We start from the raw sequence: 16,638 nt of genomic DNA on the forward strand, positions 1-16,638 counted from the left end.
AAAAAGCTGTTCCATCACACGTGAACCAATGAATCAACATAAACAACCAGTCAAATCTTTTTTTACCTTCAACAGGTCTTTTATAATGAATAATATTTACACACATACACAAAATCAAAAGAGATCACATCATCACATGGATCAACACATCTTCAATCCATACATGGGAGTAAATAACAATTAAGTTGTGACATGAGTGAAAATATTTTAACGTAAACCAATTTAATTGCAAATTAAGAAATCCTAATTCGTCATCTTTCCGTATTTTGCCTTGAAATAGAATCCATTGTGAAACTAAAGCTCTTTCTTTGCTTTTAAATCTGTGGACAAACTGTAAATATATTTCAAGATCATTCCAGCAACTGAAATGTATAAATCCTTTAAAATATTTTTTTGAACATTGTTACTTGTAAATGAGTCATGTTGCTTTTGTACCACCACACATCTTCGTCCAATGCCATAGCTGTTTTTTTACATTTTGAATTGAGAGCCAAACAGAGAGTCACAGAAATCCATTAAAATATTCAGCTTTATATTCGATCAGATTCTTCACATTACCACCTGTATGTGAACTATTGACTATCAAAGCTGTAAACATTCCACTGCTCAGTTGTGGCCATCATGTTCTCCGGATCTGTGAGTGTTTAGTGTTCAAACAGTGTTTGAGAGATATCGTAACCCTGCTCTGACCACCACAGAAGAAAAAAATCTGCTTTATCACTATGCATGCATTTTCATAAACAGATGTCACCAAGAACTCAAGTCTTATCATAGAGCTAAATGCTTTAACCCGAACCCACCAGTAGATGGCGGTATCCATGACGATGATAGTTTAAAATATTCATTCTTTTAAACGTAACAATTCATCCAGATCTCTGACATCCACGCAACCAGCACATGTTTGTGTCCTCACTTGTGCTTCACCGGAGCCCCGAGAGAAGCGACCGAATGATGATAGAGCGTATAACGGAAAGCCGTGTGTACAATAAATAACATGCCAGCACATATCAGAGCTGCCTGCTGCCACCAGCTGAGATTTACTGGATGACATTCTAAAAACACTAGATACTGATTGTGGCTTGTTGTCTTTTCTTTTTATCTTTCGTGACAGATCTTTCAACTAGTTGGTGTGAAAGATTGCAAACAAAATTTGAAGCCCGGTTGGGGTTATTCTGCACGAATTCAGCCAAACAACTTCTCTCGTTCTGGTAGATTTATTTGTCAGATCACAGGTCAAGTATAAGCGTTTCGTTTGCAAAGGTAGGAGCAGTTCTGGCAGCACGCAGGCCGGAAGAACAACTGACTAACATAAGGTAAAACATTACATTTTGTATTTCTATTGGCCCTAAACTGGCATCGAGGAGGAACAGGTCCTCTCGCCACAACACAGGATCCAATCACATGCAATGTGTGGTCTTCTAACATATGTGAACATAACGAACAAAGCGTGAGTGTTGTATGGTGCTTGGTGTGTCTCTAAATCTCATCCATTATCAGATCTGTGTCTGCCTCGTTGACACTTTCTGCTTTTCCTCCGGCCCTGGACTCCTCAAGACAGCGACTCCCTAAATGAGCACTATGAAAGAGCTTTTGATTATCAGGTGAGACTATTCATGATTCCTTCAGCTTCCTTCATGCTGACTGCTGCTTCCAGGCCAACAAGGCTCAAAACAAGAAAAGCACATATTTTTCTGTCTGTGGGGTAAAAGTGGATGATCCTGATTTCTTCTGTTCTCTTATCAGAGCAGCGAAGCAGGTAGAAAGGTGTTAATTATCACAGCGATCAGAGCTTCTCTTTAATGTTTATCAGGAAGTGTGATGCCGTCTTTACATGAGAGGCGGGCCCACCAAACAACTGGAAATTAAGCCTCGCTCCTCACAGATCAATAAGATCGGCCTTGCAGACGACCTATTTACACTCAGCCGTCACGCCTCGTCCTACCAGTTTCCTGCTTCAAACCTGGAGAGCAGGGTGGAGCAGGGTGGAGCAGGGTGACATGATGACATGATGAGCTCATGTGTTATTCTAGTGAAGCAGAGGTAAATAAAGAAGTTGGGGGGTTTAAATTGGAGCCAACAACAACAAAGAATGAATAGTTGTGTCCGTGCATTCGGTTGTGATTTGATCCTGGATTACACTCATTGCTAGTACAGTTTCCTGTTTTTATGCAGGTAAAACATTATTGCCTAGACACTGATACAAAACATAATATTTGAAAAACACAAATATGATCTTTTTCACATTACAGATTATTCCTGGTGGGATGTATTGTTAAAGAAAATATGAAGAATATAGTTTTTGGCAACACGTCGGCATTTCAAGGAATGTTATTGTCACATGCTGTTGTATGCTGTCCGTGCCATGCACAGGTGTTTTTTCATTACTGCATGTTCTGTTAGTGCTCCACACTATCGGGACTGTGGTCCTGAGCCACACAAAGAAATGATTTGATGGATAGTCCAACCCTTTATTTCATATTACGCTGGCACCATTGGATCAAAGTGTTTTTTTACCAGGTCCAATCTCGGGATGCGTGAGCTCGTTTCGCTCATTTTGTGGCTGGAATATTTGCCATTTTTTCATCTTTGCAGAAATATGTTATTTGTGAGCGTAGGGTATTTTTTGAAGCGATGGTCAGAAACTAATTTGGGTCCTGGGGTCGTCGTGGCGCAGGGGTTAGAGAAGGTGTGCTGGAAAGCACAAGGTTGGTGGTTCGAGTCCAGGCTGCCCCATGTTCTATGTCGAAGTTTGGCAAAAATGTGAAAAAGCCATGGGTTTGAAGTGTAATGTAAGTCGCTTTGGATAAAAGTGTCTGCTAAATGACCTGTAATGTAATTTAAAAACAGGATCAGGTTATTGCAATGAAGTATATGTTTCAATGTAAATTGAGCCTACATTTGACATTGGATGTCTCACATTCAGGGCCTTCCTTATGTAGGCTAATGAAACAGTCTAGGCTGAGATATGGCTGGTTTACACACTTGTTTTATAATAAGGAAAGAAAGCAATCATTTACGTCTCCCACCAGCGGACCAGCTACACGCCTGCTCGCCTCCTTCTGACCTGGAGCTAACCTTACAGGGAACTAAATGAACCTAAAGAAAAAATGCATCATCATTACAATCCCTGGCTGTTAAGGACAACGGGACACGCACAGTCAGTTCATAAGTCCCCAAAGCATCTGTTCAACCCGCTCATTGTTACGACAAATTCCCTCCTTCTGCCTCGAGGGGCTTTTGGCTGGATAATGGTGTTCAGTGGGACAAAGGTGTGTTCCATTAAATGACACATTCCTCGCTTCAAGGGCTCCGGCTCAGTGTGGATCTTTTCTCATGCGCCTCGTCGTTGGGACACATGAGAGCGCCCGTGACCGGAGGGCGTCTGGAGAGGTGACTGCCAGGACATCGTGGCAGCGTGGTGCCTTGTGCCTTGTCTTGTTTCCTTGAAGCATTCCTTCTTCTTTTCAGCTGTGTTTCAAAACCAGGAAATGGTGTCACAGCACCAGGCCCGGCCCCTCTCTGCACCTGAACAGAGGGAGGGGCCTCCCTGAGCGTGACAAGGGGAAAAACAAGGAAGAGCTCACAAGCAGGCAGTTCAGTGTGTCTGTTCACAAGCCCAGGTTGAGCCTTGGAGACGGATATAAAAGCGGAGTTTACCGAGCCGGTGGGTTTCTCAGCGCAGACATGGACGTACCGGACTCTCCCCATGGCAACATGGGGCTGTTGAGGACCTTTGACTCCCCTGAGTTTGGCAGCTGGGAGAAAATAGGCTCAGGTGGATTTGGACAAGTATACAAAGTCCGGCACATACAGTGGAAAACATGGCTGGCCATAAAGTGCCCTCCCTGCCTTCATATGGATGACAAGTAAGTTCCAGCTGCTGAAGCTTATGGATTATTACCATATTACCATAAAAAGATAAATCGATCTCTATAAAGTAGACTAAAACAATGCTCATGTAGAAGATATTTCGCTTTTTACTTGTGTTTTGAGTACGAGATCATAAAATCCAAAAGCGTGTCTTCACCCAGCTCTTGTCTGGTGGTTTGTCTCTCGATGACCAGTTTTATGACAAATAGCAGACAGACTGAGGTTCGGATTACAACTTGGATTGGATTCCGATGAAAAGCCATTCATTGCCTCAAAGTCCTTGAGAGGTGAACACCAGGCAAAGTGTGACTCACCTACTGCTAGTCCGGGCACACAGTGCTGCTATTGAGTCGGCCGCAGCAGCAAACAGAAGGCAACGTTTTTAGATATCTGGGCAGCTGTTCGGTTGTGTTACAGGGACAACTGTGAGCCCCACAGCTGTTTACTTATCCGAACTATACCCCAACATGAAAAGTTCACCAACCCCAATAAACCTTCTTATCTGTGAGCCCCTGGGAGGGGATGATTTAAATAAATGTGCATTTCATTAACTGTTAATTCACAGACTGCATCTTGAATTCTTTAGCATTTAGCATAACCATCATACACACTGTGTAGGTGTGTGTGCGTGCGTGTGTGTGTGATTGCCTGTCGTTTTCAGACAAATGACAACATCGCCGCACAATAACTCTCCGCCTCGGCCCCTCTCAGAACCTGTAGTGCCACTTGAGGCGTGAGCTGAACCCAAACCACGATGTTATCATCTGTCATCTTCCGAGTACATAAACATTCATTTGACTGGAGCCTCCATTGACCAGAAAAAGGGACTGAAAGACACCTTTGTCTACCTCTTCTCCCCACGGCCGCTGTGTGGCACAGACAATAAAAGAAGCTGTAGAACCGGTCTTACCGGACCTGTCGCTTAAAGTGGGGATATTGTTTTTTTTTTTTAAAGGAGCTGCTGAGGAGCATTTGGGATTAGACGGTGGATTAATCTAACAAATCCTTTCCCATTCTCAGGTGCTTTGTTCATTCCTGCCTGGCAGATACTGGGGGGCTTGTGCCTCCTTCATTTACGCTAAAGAGCCATTACAATCTGGCTCTCTCCCAATAGATAGAGATACTTTTAGTGACATGATACACTTTTCACATCAGAGGGCCTCGTCTGAGAACAACAACAGAATTTGCCGGCCGGCTCTGAGCTAATTAAGCACATTCCTGCCAATGCAGCCATTAGGGATTTATCTTTCTCCCACCTGTCCTCATTAAGTGTTTGTGGAAAAATGGAGATATGCGCGCTGAGGTCATGGATGACCTACAGACGTTGTGTTTGAGGCATGTCAGCGGGGCCGGTGGACTGATAAAGGGAGAGCTGTGCAAAGGTTGAGCAACAGAGAACAAGAGCTGTGTTAAAACCTCCCTGTGCATTCCAGGCTGGGAAGGGCCTGCGGACACGCACAAGCTCGGTCTGAACTGTGGTCAATGAGTTCTAGACTCCTGCAGTGGTCACTGCTGAAGTGACATTTTACATCTCTGTGAGCACAGTAATGGTTACATGTAATGTGTTGGAATTTGGCTTTGGACAAAAGTTATGCGAAAGGGTCCTGCTAAATGAGCAACGCAAGACCAGTGAATCACCAGGTCAATGTTTAATCAGGAGGTGAATTTGATAAATACTATCAAATGGATGTGGAAGATTTGGTTACAAACAAGCTTAAAAACAATGTTTCATCTCAGCCGCGGTTTGTTTGCACTTCTGGAATTTGCTTAGTCACCAGCAGAAGAGTCTGTCTCGCCGAGTGGCCCCATAAAATGATCTTCTAAATCACAGGGAGCGCTCAGAGCTGCTGGAGGAGGCCAAGAAGATGGAGGCCGCCAAGTTCAGGTACATCCTGCCTGTGTACGGGATCTGCGGGGACCCCCAGGGCCTCGTCATGGAGTACATGGAGACCGGCTCCCTGGAGACCCTGCTGGCCACCGAGCAGCTGCCCTGGGAATTGCGCTTCCGCATCATACACGAGACCGCGGTGGGAATGAACTTCCTGCACTGCATGAGCCCGCCGCTGCTCCACCTGGACCTTAAGCCGGCCAACATCCTGCTGGACGCTCACTATCACGTCAAGGTAGAGCGTTTGTCACATGGTGCCGTCATTGGTGCTTCCAATCCCTCCTGCATTGAGTGGAAGTCCGCACAAGCTTGCTAAATTGTTGGTCAAAAACTGTGATAAAAGAATCCTCAATCATCTCACTGATAGCATATGTAAGCTGAGTTCTTTTGAAGTGTAACTATTTTAATTCGAAGCTGGTTGAAAGTCAGATTTAGGGGTTCTATAGTAAATTTGACAAATGTCAGCCCGTCACACTCTAAGGGCGGACGGGTGTGTTTCTTAACCTCCTGTCCAACCTCCAAACAGCCCAGTGTACTGTGAGTGATGGGTGGGAACCGTCTTCTCTGGAGTTTAATACTTGGATGTAAACACCTCACCCGGGCCTGTCCCGACAGGTTCAAGTTAAAGCGCTCTCCCTCCCGTGAACGTGTGTATGAGAAAGCGTGGGCTTCCACTCCTCAGCACGAATGTGAAGGGCCTCTCCTCTCTGGCAGGCTGGAACACGGCTGCGTTGCCCTCATGGTGCCACTGAGTGCACATAATGGGAGCTTAGCAGCCTGTCACACTCAGCGTTAGTCATCAATGTCACGGAGCTCTATGAGAACAAATTCTTTTTGAGGGTCTTATCAGATCTCTTCCCCTCTCAGATATCTGATTTTGGCCTGGCCCGGTGGAACGGCCTGTCACGGGCCGATGACATCAGCAGAGACGGCTTCTGTGGCACCATTGCCTACCTGCCACCCGAGAGCATCATTGAGAAGGACAGAGTGTCGGACACCAAGCACGACGTATACAGGTTGGATTAGTCAGCTCTTTGTGTAAATGTGGTTTTTTTTATGGGGGATAGATTTCATAGCAAAAGTTATTTATTTGATTGTTTTTTTTCTCTTTACTGACATTTCTCAATTTCATGTTTCCCTTCCAGTTTCTCCATTGTCATTTGGGGGATTCTCACTCAGAAGAAGCCCTACCAAGGTGAGACGTGCACTATTATTCATGGATGAAATCTTTTGCCTTTAGGATTAACCTCCTGTCTGAAACGCTTTTGCTTTTGGAGCACTGACATTGAGTTTTTTATAATGATGATTAAAGTTAAACACTATCATCCGCATGCTACCATGCTCACAATGCCAATGCTAACATTGGGATACTTAGCAGGTATAATGTTCGCTATGTTATTTTAGCATTTTAGCATGCTTTAGCATACCTTTTCCGATGTCTGAGGACGATATCATGGCAATCCATTCAATAGGTGCTATATTTAAGCTTGTACTGCCTCTCTGACTCATAACAGCCATTTCCTTAATATCTGATTATTCTACATTTGCTCATTTTAGAAATATTGATGTGAAAACTCTGAAAACAAAGGTCCTCAACCACGACCCCAGTCACGCTCAGAGTTAAGAGATGGCGTTTGATACTTCTTATCTACTGAGTCAAACATTAATCATGTATCTGACTTGTCATCTATTTTGTAATATTGGCAGAAATAGTCTTAATAATTTCCAATGAAGACATAACATAGACCTTTTGGAGGTGTGTGTGTGTACGTGTGTGTACGTGTACAGGTCTTGCACTGTACCTGTTTACTCAGTGCATTCCAGTCATCCCAGGCGTATCAGGTAGCAGTTGATTCCAAGAAATTTAGTGCGTGGATGAGGGTTTCCAGGTTGGCACTGGCTGCACTTTTGTTTATCCAGACCTAATGGTTTTATTACTATATACTGGCTCTGTAGCACAAATAAAATGCATTGTTATTATTATAATTAAAAAGTGAGCGATTGCCTAGTTACCCTTCTTCTGTGACTGCTATCATGGTCACAATAGGAGGCGAAGCACCCGTGATTAAGACCTCTATACCGGTTTGTACTGAACCACCGGCTGAGCTAATCCCACTTCAAGAAAGGAGGCCTTGACCGGAAAGTCTTTAGAGCGTTTCCCTTTTGCTCTCGGAAGCAACAATAATAACTCTTATCTGAGCATGTGGGAAGATGCCAATATAGCTGTTTTATCTATAAAGCCCATCAGAACTGACGAGAACCATGTGTTCTCGTCAGGAAAAGGAAAAAAACTAGACTTGTTGTATTGCATATTGTATTTTATTGGTGACTAAACCAAAGTTCATGAATGTTTATAATCCCCCTAGGTGAGAATAACATCCTTCAGATCATGGTGCGGGTGGTGAGGGGGTTGCGTCCAGACCTGGCTGCCGTGCCCCGCTGTCGGCCCTCCGCCTGTACAGGCTTCCTCAGCCTCATGCAGCGCTGCTGGACCAGTAACCCTGATGCCAGACCCAGCTTCCAGGGTACGTTGTGCCACTGTCACACTGAAAAGACTTGATGAAATACTAGCCATCACGTTCCTTTACCTAAAAAGCCTCGTACTTTGAGCATTCCTCCCCCTTTTTGTGTTTCCTAATCCATCCCTGCTTGTACTGAAACGTGACCCAGAGCTGTTGTCCTCACAGAAATCACATCTGAAGCCGAGGAGCTCTGCTCTAAACCTCAAGAGGAGCCCAAGACGTTGACCGTATTGACGTCAGAGCCCACGTCGCCTAACGCACTCACAAGTGACCAGGTACCACATGACGGCACTCTGTGAGCTGCTCCCAATAATGTCGTCTTCGTTAGGCGTTAGCTTTTGATAACTTTTTGGGGGTTGATTTTTAAACATGGCATGTAAACCTCCATTCGACTTCATATTTTAACGCTTTGCTTGACTCCTCTTTGAAACGTCATGTTTGCATTTCCCATTGATAGGTAATTATGACCTCGTCAACTCATATGTTACACAAACATTTGATCTGGAACAAAAGTTGCATCACAAAGGAGGAATGTGGGCCGATGGGATTGTTGAGTGTAAACTGCTTTGTCATTTCTGTGGCGTTTGCTCTGGTGTACCTAACGAGAAACAAACATCCTAAATGTTGACGTGGGGAAGTCTGTCACTGTCACACACAAGATAAGCTGTTTTGAACTTCCGCATGTGGTCAAGTGACTTTGAATAAAGCAAAAAGTTCGGCAAATAAGTATAATGTCAACAACATTCAATAGCTGTCGTGATAGAGCGGCTGCCATGCGTACCTCGGTGTAAATGCAATGGTGCTGTGACAAAGACCAGTTTGTCTAAGCATGCCTATCTGGCCCTGTGCTCTACAGGTTAAAGACAACAAGCGTCCAAAGTCAGCCATGTTGCCGGAAAAAGACTACAGCCTGTCAGAGTTGTTAAGCCAGGTGGATTCTGGGATCTCAAGGAGCTTTGATCGAGTGAAGGACAAAAGCAAAGAAGACACCTGCAAGAGGCTGTCTGGTATCTCCTCTGCTGATTCAGCATTCTCCTCTCAAGACTCTATCACGCTTTCTTTTGAGAAAGACAACACTTGCGGTAAGAGCTTCTCAAAGAGCTAAAACAGGAGCTATTATGCATGTGAACTTAACAATAGTATACAATCAGGAGTTGTTTGCCTCCATCCCATACTTTTCCTCCTTGCCGTGCAGATTCTGCTGAGGCCCAGAGGCGGAAGCTGTGTGAGGCCATCCGGACCAAAGACACGGCCAAGCTGATGAAGATCCTCCAGCCTCAGGATGTGGATCTGCTCCTGGACGGGGGAGGCAGTCTGCTCCACCACGCTATCGCATTGGCCAACGAGGAGGCTGTCAAGTTCCTCCTCCTGAACAATGCTAACCCCAACCTGGCAAACGCCCGTGGCTCCACCCCCCTGCACCTGGCCACAGAGAGGCACCTAAAATCCATGGCAGAACTTCTGCTCGGGCGGCGCTGCACCAACGTCAATGCCAAGGACGAGGACCAGTACACGGCTTTGCACTGGGCGGCCCAGAATGGGGACGAGGCCATCACGCGCCTGCTGCTGGACCGGGGTGCGGCTATCAACGAGACCGACGGCCAGGGACGCACGCCGGCTCATGTCGCGTGCCAGCACGGCCAGGAGAACGTAATCCGCGTGCTGCTGAGCCGCGGTGCCGATGTTCACATCAGGGGTAAGGACGACTGGACGGCGCTCCATCTGGCCTCCTGGCAAGGGCACCTGGGCATCGTCAAGCTGCTGGTGAAGCAGGCCGGCGCCGACGTCGACGGGCAGACGACAGAGGGCCGCACGCCGCTGCATCTGGCTTCCCAGAGGGGGCAGTACCGAGTGGCGCGGATCCTGATCGAACTAGGGGCGGATGTTCACATGATGTCTACCGGCCTGAACGCACCCCTGCACGTGGCGGCAGAGACGGGTCACACCAGCACCTCTCGCCTCTTGATCAAACACCAGGCAGAGATTCACGGCCAGAACGCCCATGGACTCACCCCTCTCCACCTGGCCTCCCAGCGAGGCCACCTGGCCACAGTCAAGATGCTAATAGAAGAAGGTGCGGACCCGTACCGGTCTGACCAGGCCCTGCGCCGCCCCTGCCATCTGGCGGCGGAGAACGGGCACTGTGAAGTCCTGAGAGAGCTGCTCCTTCACTGTCCGGATGGTGGCACTCTGTTGGACGAGCAGGGGCTAAGCCCTCTACACTTGGCACTGCAGGGTGGATACTCTAACATCATCACTATGCTGCTGCCGCACGACTGTCAGGACATGGTCACCAAGACCTCGATGCAACCGGCGGCTGAGCGACCCGCTGTGCCGGAAACTCTCCCGGGAGCTCCACTGGAAGCTGTGCCGCTCCAGAGGAAAGTGGTCATTCTCAAGCTGACGGAGCGCTGCCCACAATCCAGCACCGAGCGATGCACCTCAGCACCCTGCTAACGAGGGCAAAGACACCGCCAAGCCTGTACAGAACTATCTCCACTGTCTGTCTTCATACTCCATTGGTACCTCAGTGTTGGGCTCGAGGGGGTCATATAAATGTTTTGGACTTAAAAGCCCTTTCAGCGCTGTAGCTATTTCCTACCGGTCAGAAAAGCTTTATTGTAAATATGTACACTGTGAATAGAAAAGTTTTTTTTTTTACACTTTTTTACTAGCACATTTCTTTTATTTTTTACTTCAGAAGCACCAGCATCAAAGTTATGATAAGGTAACCGGTGACGCTATGGGGACGTTTCACAATTGCGCACTGCAGCCGATTAGCCTGTAAGTCATATTTAAGAGAGTAATGCAGTAGATCATCAGAGCTTAGAAAAATAAATGAAAAAAATCGTTGACCTTCAGTGTTCTGAACCTGTTGCTTATCAGTGCTGCATCATCCATTAAAACTGTTTCAACCTTTGTATTTTTTTTGACCATGTCGCTTTTTTATTATCGCTTAATAACCTGAAAAATGTATTGCATGACATTATAACCCCAATGAAATGTATTTTCGTGTCTATCATTCATCATTCATAGCAAAAAAACTCCTTGATCCGTTGATCTGGAATTTAGAAGGCAATAAATAATCATGATCAAAATATTTACTCAAAGTTCATTTGAAGAGCCTGTAAAATACACAAAGTGTCAATATAAATTTATTGTTTTGTGTAGAAAGAAGTTCATACTTAATTTTTACAATTTGATTAGTAATAATCTAGATTTGATGATAGAGGCTTTAAGAGTCTGGAACTTTCTGCCTGAAGTACCTTGAAAGTGCTTAAAAGGTGTGAATCGTATTCTGGAAAGGCTGCATGAATCCTGTGTTAAATGTGCATACATAACAGCAGAAAGATGGGCAATAGCTTAGTAACTGCACTATTAGGACTTTGTTTTATTGAAGCATATTGTACATTATACAACAAGGATACTGATTTTCAATTCTGGTTTTAATTCAATCCCAACTTGTCTTCGGAAGCAAACGAGAAAGGACCTGTTGATAGACTCAAGCCGTTTGTAAAGGTAACACTGAGGATTCCATTAATCTTATAATGATGCAGAGGCACACTGGTTCTCCACAACAAGTTAAAGTTTAATTACAACACATGAATCTGCAGGCTTCTTAGAGAAAAGCGTCTTGTTTCAGAATCTTTCAGTCTCGCCACCCGCCTCCCTCTGAACATGTGTCGGACAGGGTTGGCATGTCTGCATCTGCAGCCCTGCCTGTAGTAGTACTATTATTCTAATGTCTTTGCTCCAGACCCCACAGAGCATGTTCAGGTTGGCACTGGCCATGGGAACTGCCCCCGAGGGGGATCCCAGGCTGTTAGATGATGGATGGGCGATGAGGGGTGATGATGTTCTCCCTGCAATTGCAGCCTGTTGGCTAATTCCTTAGACCACTTCTCCTTTTCATCACCCTTTAAAAAACAACATGCCTTCCCTGACGCCTCAAGGGCTTGGCTTTTTTTGTAAGCCGAGAAAGCGAGCGCTTGCTTGGAATTGTCCTGTTTTTATGGCTGGTGTTCTCGTAGCCCAGGAATATATATATATATATATATATATATATATATATATATATATATATATATATATATATATATACATATATACACACATGAAAAACAAAAGCTGACAGTACAAACATAAATGTTCCATGATATGATACATCATATCACATATTGTTGAAATTTGAATGTTTGTCCTCTAAATATGGATAAAATAAAATAACAGTAAGAAAATAACAACAAATCCCAACAAGAACATCCGGTGGAACAATTTAGAAAGATCATATCTAAAGACCAAAAGGTTTTAGGGCTACCGTTATTATCATTAGGTATTTTAACACAATGCAGTTGCCCAATGTATCTTCACGGATGATCTTACACGGAGTCATTTGCTTTCCTCCGGGTTCCGCTCTCTTCAGTTCAGAGTTTGTTCAGAGTCTGTTCATCTCACATGATGAATGATGGATGAAGTCAGTCCCCCATCACATTAGTCATTGGGCTCAGGACGAATAACCCGCCCGGGGGCCCAGTCTTCGTTATGCTAATGAGCAGCCCAACATGTGTTTTTGTAACCTCCCGTCCAAAATGTCAGGGCAGCTGGGTGACTGTTTTCCTCAGGCCTTCCTGCAGTCTTCTGCCCTCAGTTTTGGTGGGAAAACGGTGACGCAAAAGGTGTAGAGGAGTCTTATAAAGAGGACATGTCATGATGGTGCATACGTGTACTTTAGATGTCCAAGATTAAAGGTGTCCTTCTTGTCAGACCTGGTTTGACTGTGATAGGAACTTTTTAGTTTGCCTGAGTCACACCTCACTGCTCCAATGGACTAACAACAAAGTCCTTGTAAACTACAGAACATGTGAAAGTGATGAAAGGCCCTTATGAATGAAAAGGTGGGTCAGTGGCTGTAATCTATTTAAAGGGGACAAAGAAATAAAAGTATATCTTTCTGAAAGAAAAATGATTCCGGATTTATTGTTTTGTTTTTACCACACACAACCCTTCCTTTCGATTTCAGTTGCCGATAATCTCGAAACAAAGGCAGCAGCCGACAGTGACAACATCTGCTCTACACTCTGTGATTGGTTGCTGGGAGAACAGAGCTTGTACAGGTTGCGTTGGGCTCCCCACTCTTCTTTTTTTTTTTCTCCCTCCCCTTATTTTAACCTCACAGAACTCGCCAAACTTGATTTGGGGCGAGCTGCAACATGTGGATGCAGCGTCAGGGTGAAAAGATGGAGGTGGACACGTTGGTGAATTATACGACGTGGTAAGCAAAGGCTGAATACACAATTGAAAATCGGTTCAATAATGAGCATGAGGGGGGAAAATAGGCTTCCAGCAGGTGAATAGGTATCACCTATGAAATTTACCGACAGCTCTTTGCTGAGATTTAGAAGCACCCCAAGACCCATTATTACGTTACACATTTTTAACCTTTTAAAAGATGCTATTTACATGGTGACCCAAACGGTTTGTCTAATCATTGTAAAAATAGGTGGATAATTGGATTCCTGAAAAAAAACAAAGCTTCTGTGTGTGATGAGGTTAAAACCCACCTCAAGAGGAAAATCATCTGTGACCCTGAAATATTCCCAGACAGTAACCACGGTTGCCATTTTGTTGTTTTGCTGTCAACACGTGTCACCGGTGGACATGTCTCAATCGGTTTCCTGATGATCTAAGTCTTGGCACCCTCGATTCCAGCTTTGCCATAACTTGACGTGTTCATAAATGGAAATGAAGCCTGGTACGAGCATGGGCTTCTGCTGGTAGAATACTGTATTTTGGCAGACTGCTACAGCGAACACAGGACTTCTGTACAACTGCGTGATCTGGATGGAACAATGGCAGTGCTGCACAGCTGACTGTGCCTTAGCTGCCTGATAAACAAACAAAGTACAGTACGAGTGAACATGTCTCTCCCTGTCGGTTGGGATACTGCCCTCTGCTCCAGGACATTTACTTGGCAGATGCATCACGCAAGTATTTATCTTCACATTAGATAGTTGTGTTTTTAGGGACATGGCAAGGTTGGAACAGTGCACAGCACAGAGATATTTCACCATCTTTTTGGTGGATTTTTTGTTTTCACAACCAGGTTTATTGTAGGTCAGAGCTTCTTGTATCTGACGTTGTAATGCTGCACTGTGGCCAGCAGATGGCCCAAACTCGCCATAAACTCTATATTCGGGATCCTGTATTATTATTAAGTCACACTTTCTTCATTGAGATTTAACTGAATGTAAATAGATAACAACAAAAAATGTTTATCATGAGCGCTTGTCAATGATTATTTACTGATTATTTACCTCATTATCCAGAGGCATTCGTATGCGCTCTCTCGTGCGGTTTTTGTTTGTCTCGTCTCCAGCTCTTCCTCTCCGATCACCAGGGATGAACTGTTGAACATTGGACAATATACTAGTCAGGCTTCTTTGCCGTGTTTCATCAAACCAGAAAGTTTCACAGGTCTTTTGGTATTGCGGTCAATTTAGCCGGCACTTTCATTTTAGTGCACGTATATCCAGACATTTACGGTATTAAACATGTAGCCGGAATAAAAGTGATCGAATCAGTAATTCCAGACAATGACTGGAGTATGTGTGTGCAGACGATAATTTCTTAATATTTGATCTGCAATAAAAAGAATTTTCAGAAATATACCAAACAATGACTAACATGACATGTGTTAAGGATCTCCAACGACTACTGTGATAGTCGATGGTCAAACCCACCAATAGAAATCCTGGCCCGCCCACTAAGTCCAAACTTGCATTGCAAACTTTTTTGTTTCAAAAGGTTTTTTTGGGGGGGGGGGGGATTTCCAGCCCCAAATTCTAGTTTCTTAAGCAAAACTAATTTATTCTCGCTTTACATATTTTTACTTACAAACTTGATTTTTGATTACAATGCAAGACATTTTTTGTGTGTAATAAAGACATATACCTTCATAACCTCTTGTTGGCACCAGTCTGCAGATATTGTTCTAAATCTGTGGCGTTTCTCTGCATTCCAGAAGATGCCCTAAAATCTGGCTTTGAGGTGGAGCTAAATGACAAAAAACATAAAACACACAATCAGTAGGAACTTAAGGCTGACTATTTTCTAAATAGTAACAAATTTCTTTCTTTGGAACACAGCATTTGACCGACATTAGATCTTCTCATCCTTTGATCTCTTTAACCATTCAATTCAGGATGAAGTCTGACAAATGATGATAAAGGTTAATTATGTTTAAATACATGTGTGCTGCTATCTACTGGTATAGCGATTGCAATTCAATTCAATTCATTTCATTTTGTATAGCCCAAAATCTCAAATGACAAATTTGCCTCAGAGGCTTTTATAGTCATGCGACATCCTCTGTTCTAAAACCCTGCAACCCTGGTTTCTAAGGGAAGAAACCTCTTATCTGCAGCAACAGGTATGCACACACAAAACCTTTAATTAAACTATATTACAAACTATATTGCAGCAAAACGGGCATTGATGAATTAGTATTGCTGTGTTAATCTGTATGTAGTCAACCACCGTTGCAAACACAGTCCTATCAGTCCTGGATTATTTATTTATATTCATTAATTAACATATTTTCTAATGTTACCCTGTAAAACAAAAAAAAAACATGGTATTTACGTAGTGTGGACCCAACAGAAGTGGGGACAGGAGCCCCCTGTACAACCAGGCCAAAAACTCATTGACGAGGGAGATCAAGGTGGGAAAGAGGACACAGAAAAGCTGAAAAACAGGTTTTCAAACGACGACCCCCATCAGTGTGGAGACGCCTTTAAGTACTAACTAACTACAGGAGACCAGATCCCACCTGCCCCCCACTGAGGAGACTCAAAGGGTGGCCTAAATGTCTTTTACTACACATTCAATCAGCCCACTTTCACACCTCCACTGCCCCGCCATAATCACCTCCTCCAACCAACCCCCCACCAGCACTGAAGATCTGCAAAGAGGATGTGAGATGGCTCCTTCAGAGTCATGAGGCCATGTAAGAGAGACTCCCATTACATTGTGACGACGCAATGTTAAGGAAGTTCATTCCAGTCACTCAAGCATGACGTTTCTGACTTACAAGAACCATGACAAATCGCGGGAGTTGTTTTTTTCCAAGGTTTTTGGTTGGGTAGACATGCCAGATACCCAGATTAACGTGTAGAAGCACCAAAAAAGTAATTCTCCATGAAAGGATTCAATGACTAGAGGCCATCGCCCAGACGTCTGCGGTCATGAAATCCTTTGAGGGGTTGGTGTTGACCTACCTGAAGAACATTGCAGGGCCTCTGCTGGACCCCCTGAAGTTTGCCCACGGGGGAAACAGGTCAGTGGCACCACATGGTGCAT

At 44.4% G+C, this 16,638-nt stretch overlaps 1 protein-coding gene across 1 annotated transcript; it reads left to right on the forward strand.

Moving 5' to 3' along the window:
* Window positions 1–3,497: 3,497 nt before the first annotated feature.
* On the forward strand, window positions 3,498–11,203 carry ripk4 (receptor-interacting serine-threonine kinase 4). Its single transcript, XM_040182894.2, has 8 exons — window positions 3,498–3,866; window positions 5,702–5,993; window positions 6,626–6,774; window positions 6,904–6,953; window positions 8,125–8,283; window positions 8,446–8,555; window positions 9,137–9,362; window positions 9,476–11,203. Exons 1-8 carry the CDS (start codon window positions 3,685–3,687, stop codon window positions 10,735–10,737), a joined length of 2,430 nt encoding a protein of 809 aa, XP_040038828.2. The 5' UTR covers window positions 3,498–3,684; the 3' UTR covers window positions 10,738–11,203.
* Window positions 11,204–16,638: the final 5,435 nt, after the last annotated feature.

This window comes from Gasterosteus aculeatus, chromosome 7 (assembly GCF_964276395.1).
Source record: "Gasterosteus aculeatus chromosome 7, fGasAcu3.hap1.1, whole genome shotgun sequence".
NCBI lineage: Eukaryota > Metazoa > Chordata > Actinopteri > Perciformes > Gasterosteidae > Gasterosteus > Gasterosteus aculeatus.

Bases quoted from the DNA above. Each gene is read 5' to 3' on its own strand.
- ripk4 (XM_040182894.2), top strand. From the start codon at position 3,685: ATGGACGTACCGGACTCTCCCCATGGCAACATGGGGCTGTTGAGGACC. The intron at 8,556-9,136 runs GTACCACATGAC...TGTGCTCTACAG, and splicing joins ACGCACTCACAAGTGACCAG to GTTAAAGACAACAAGCGTCC. The intron at 9,363-9,475 runs GTAAGAGCTTCT...CTTGCCGTGCAG, and splicing joins TGAGAAAGACAACACTTGCG to ATTCTGCTGAGGCCCAGAGG.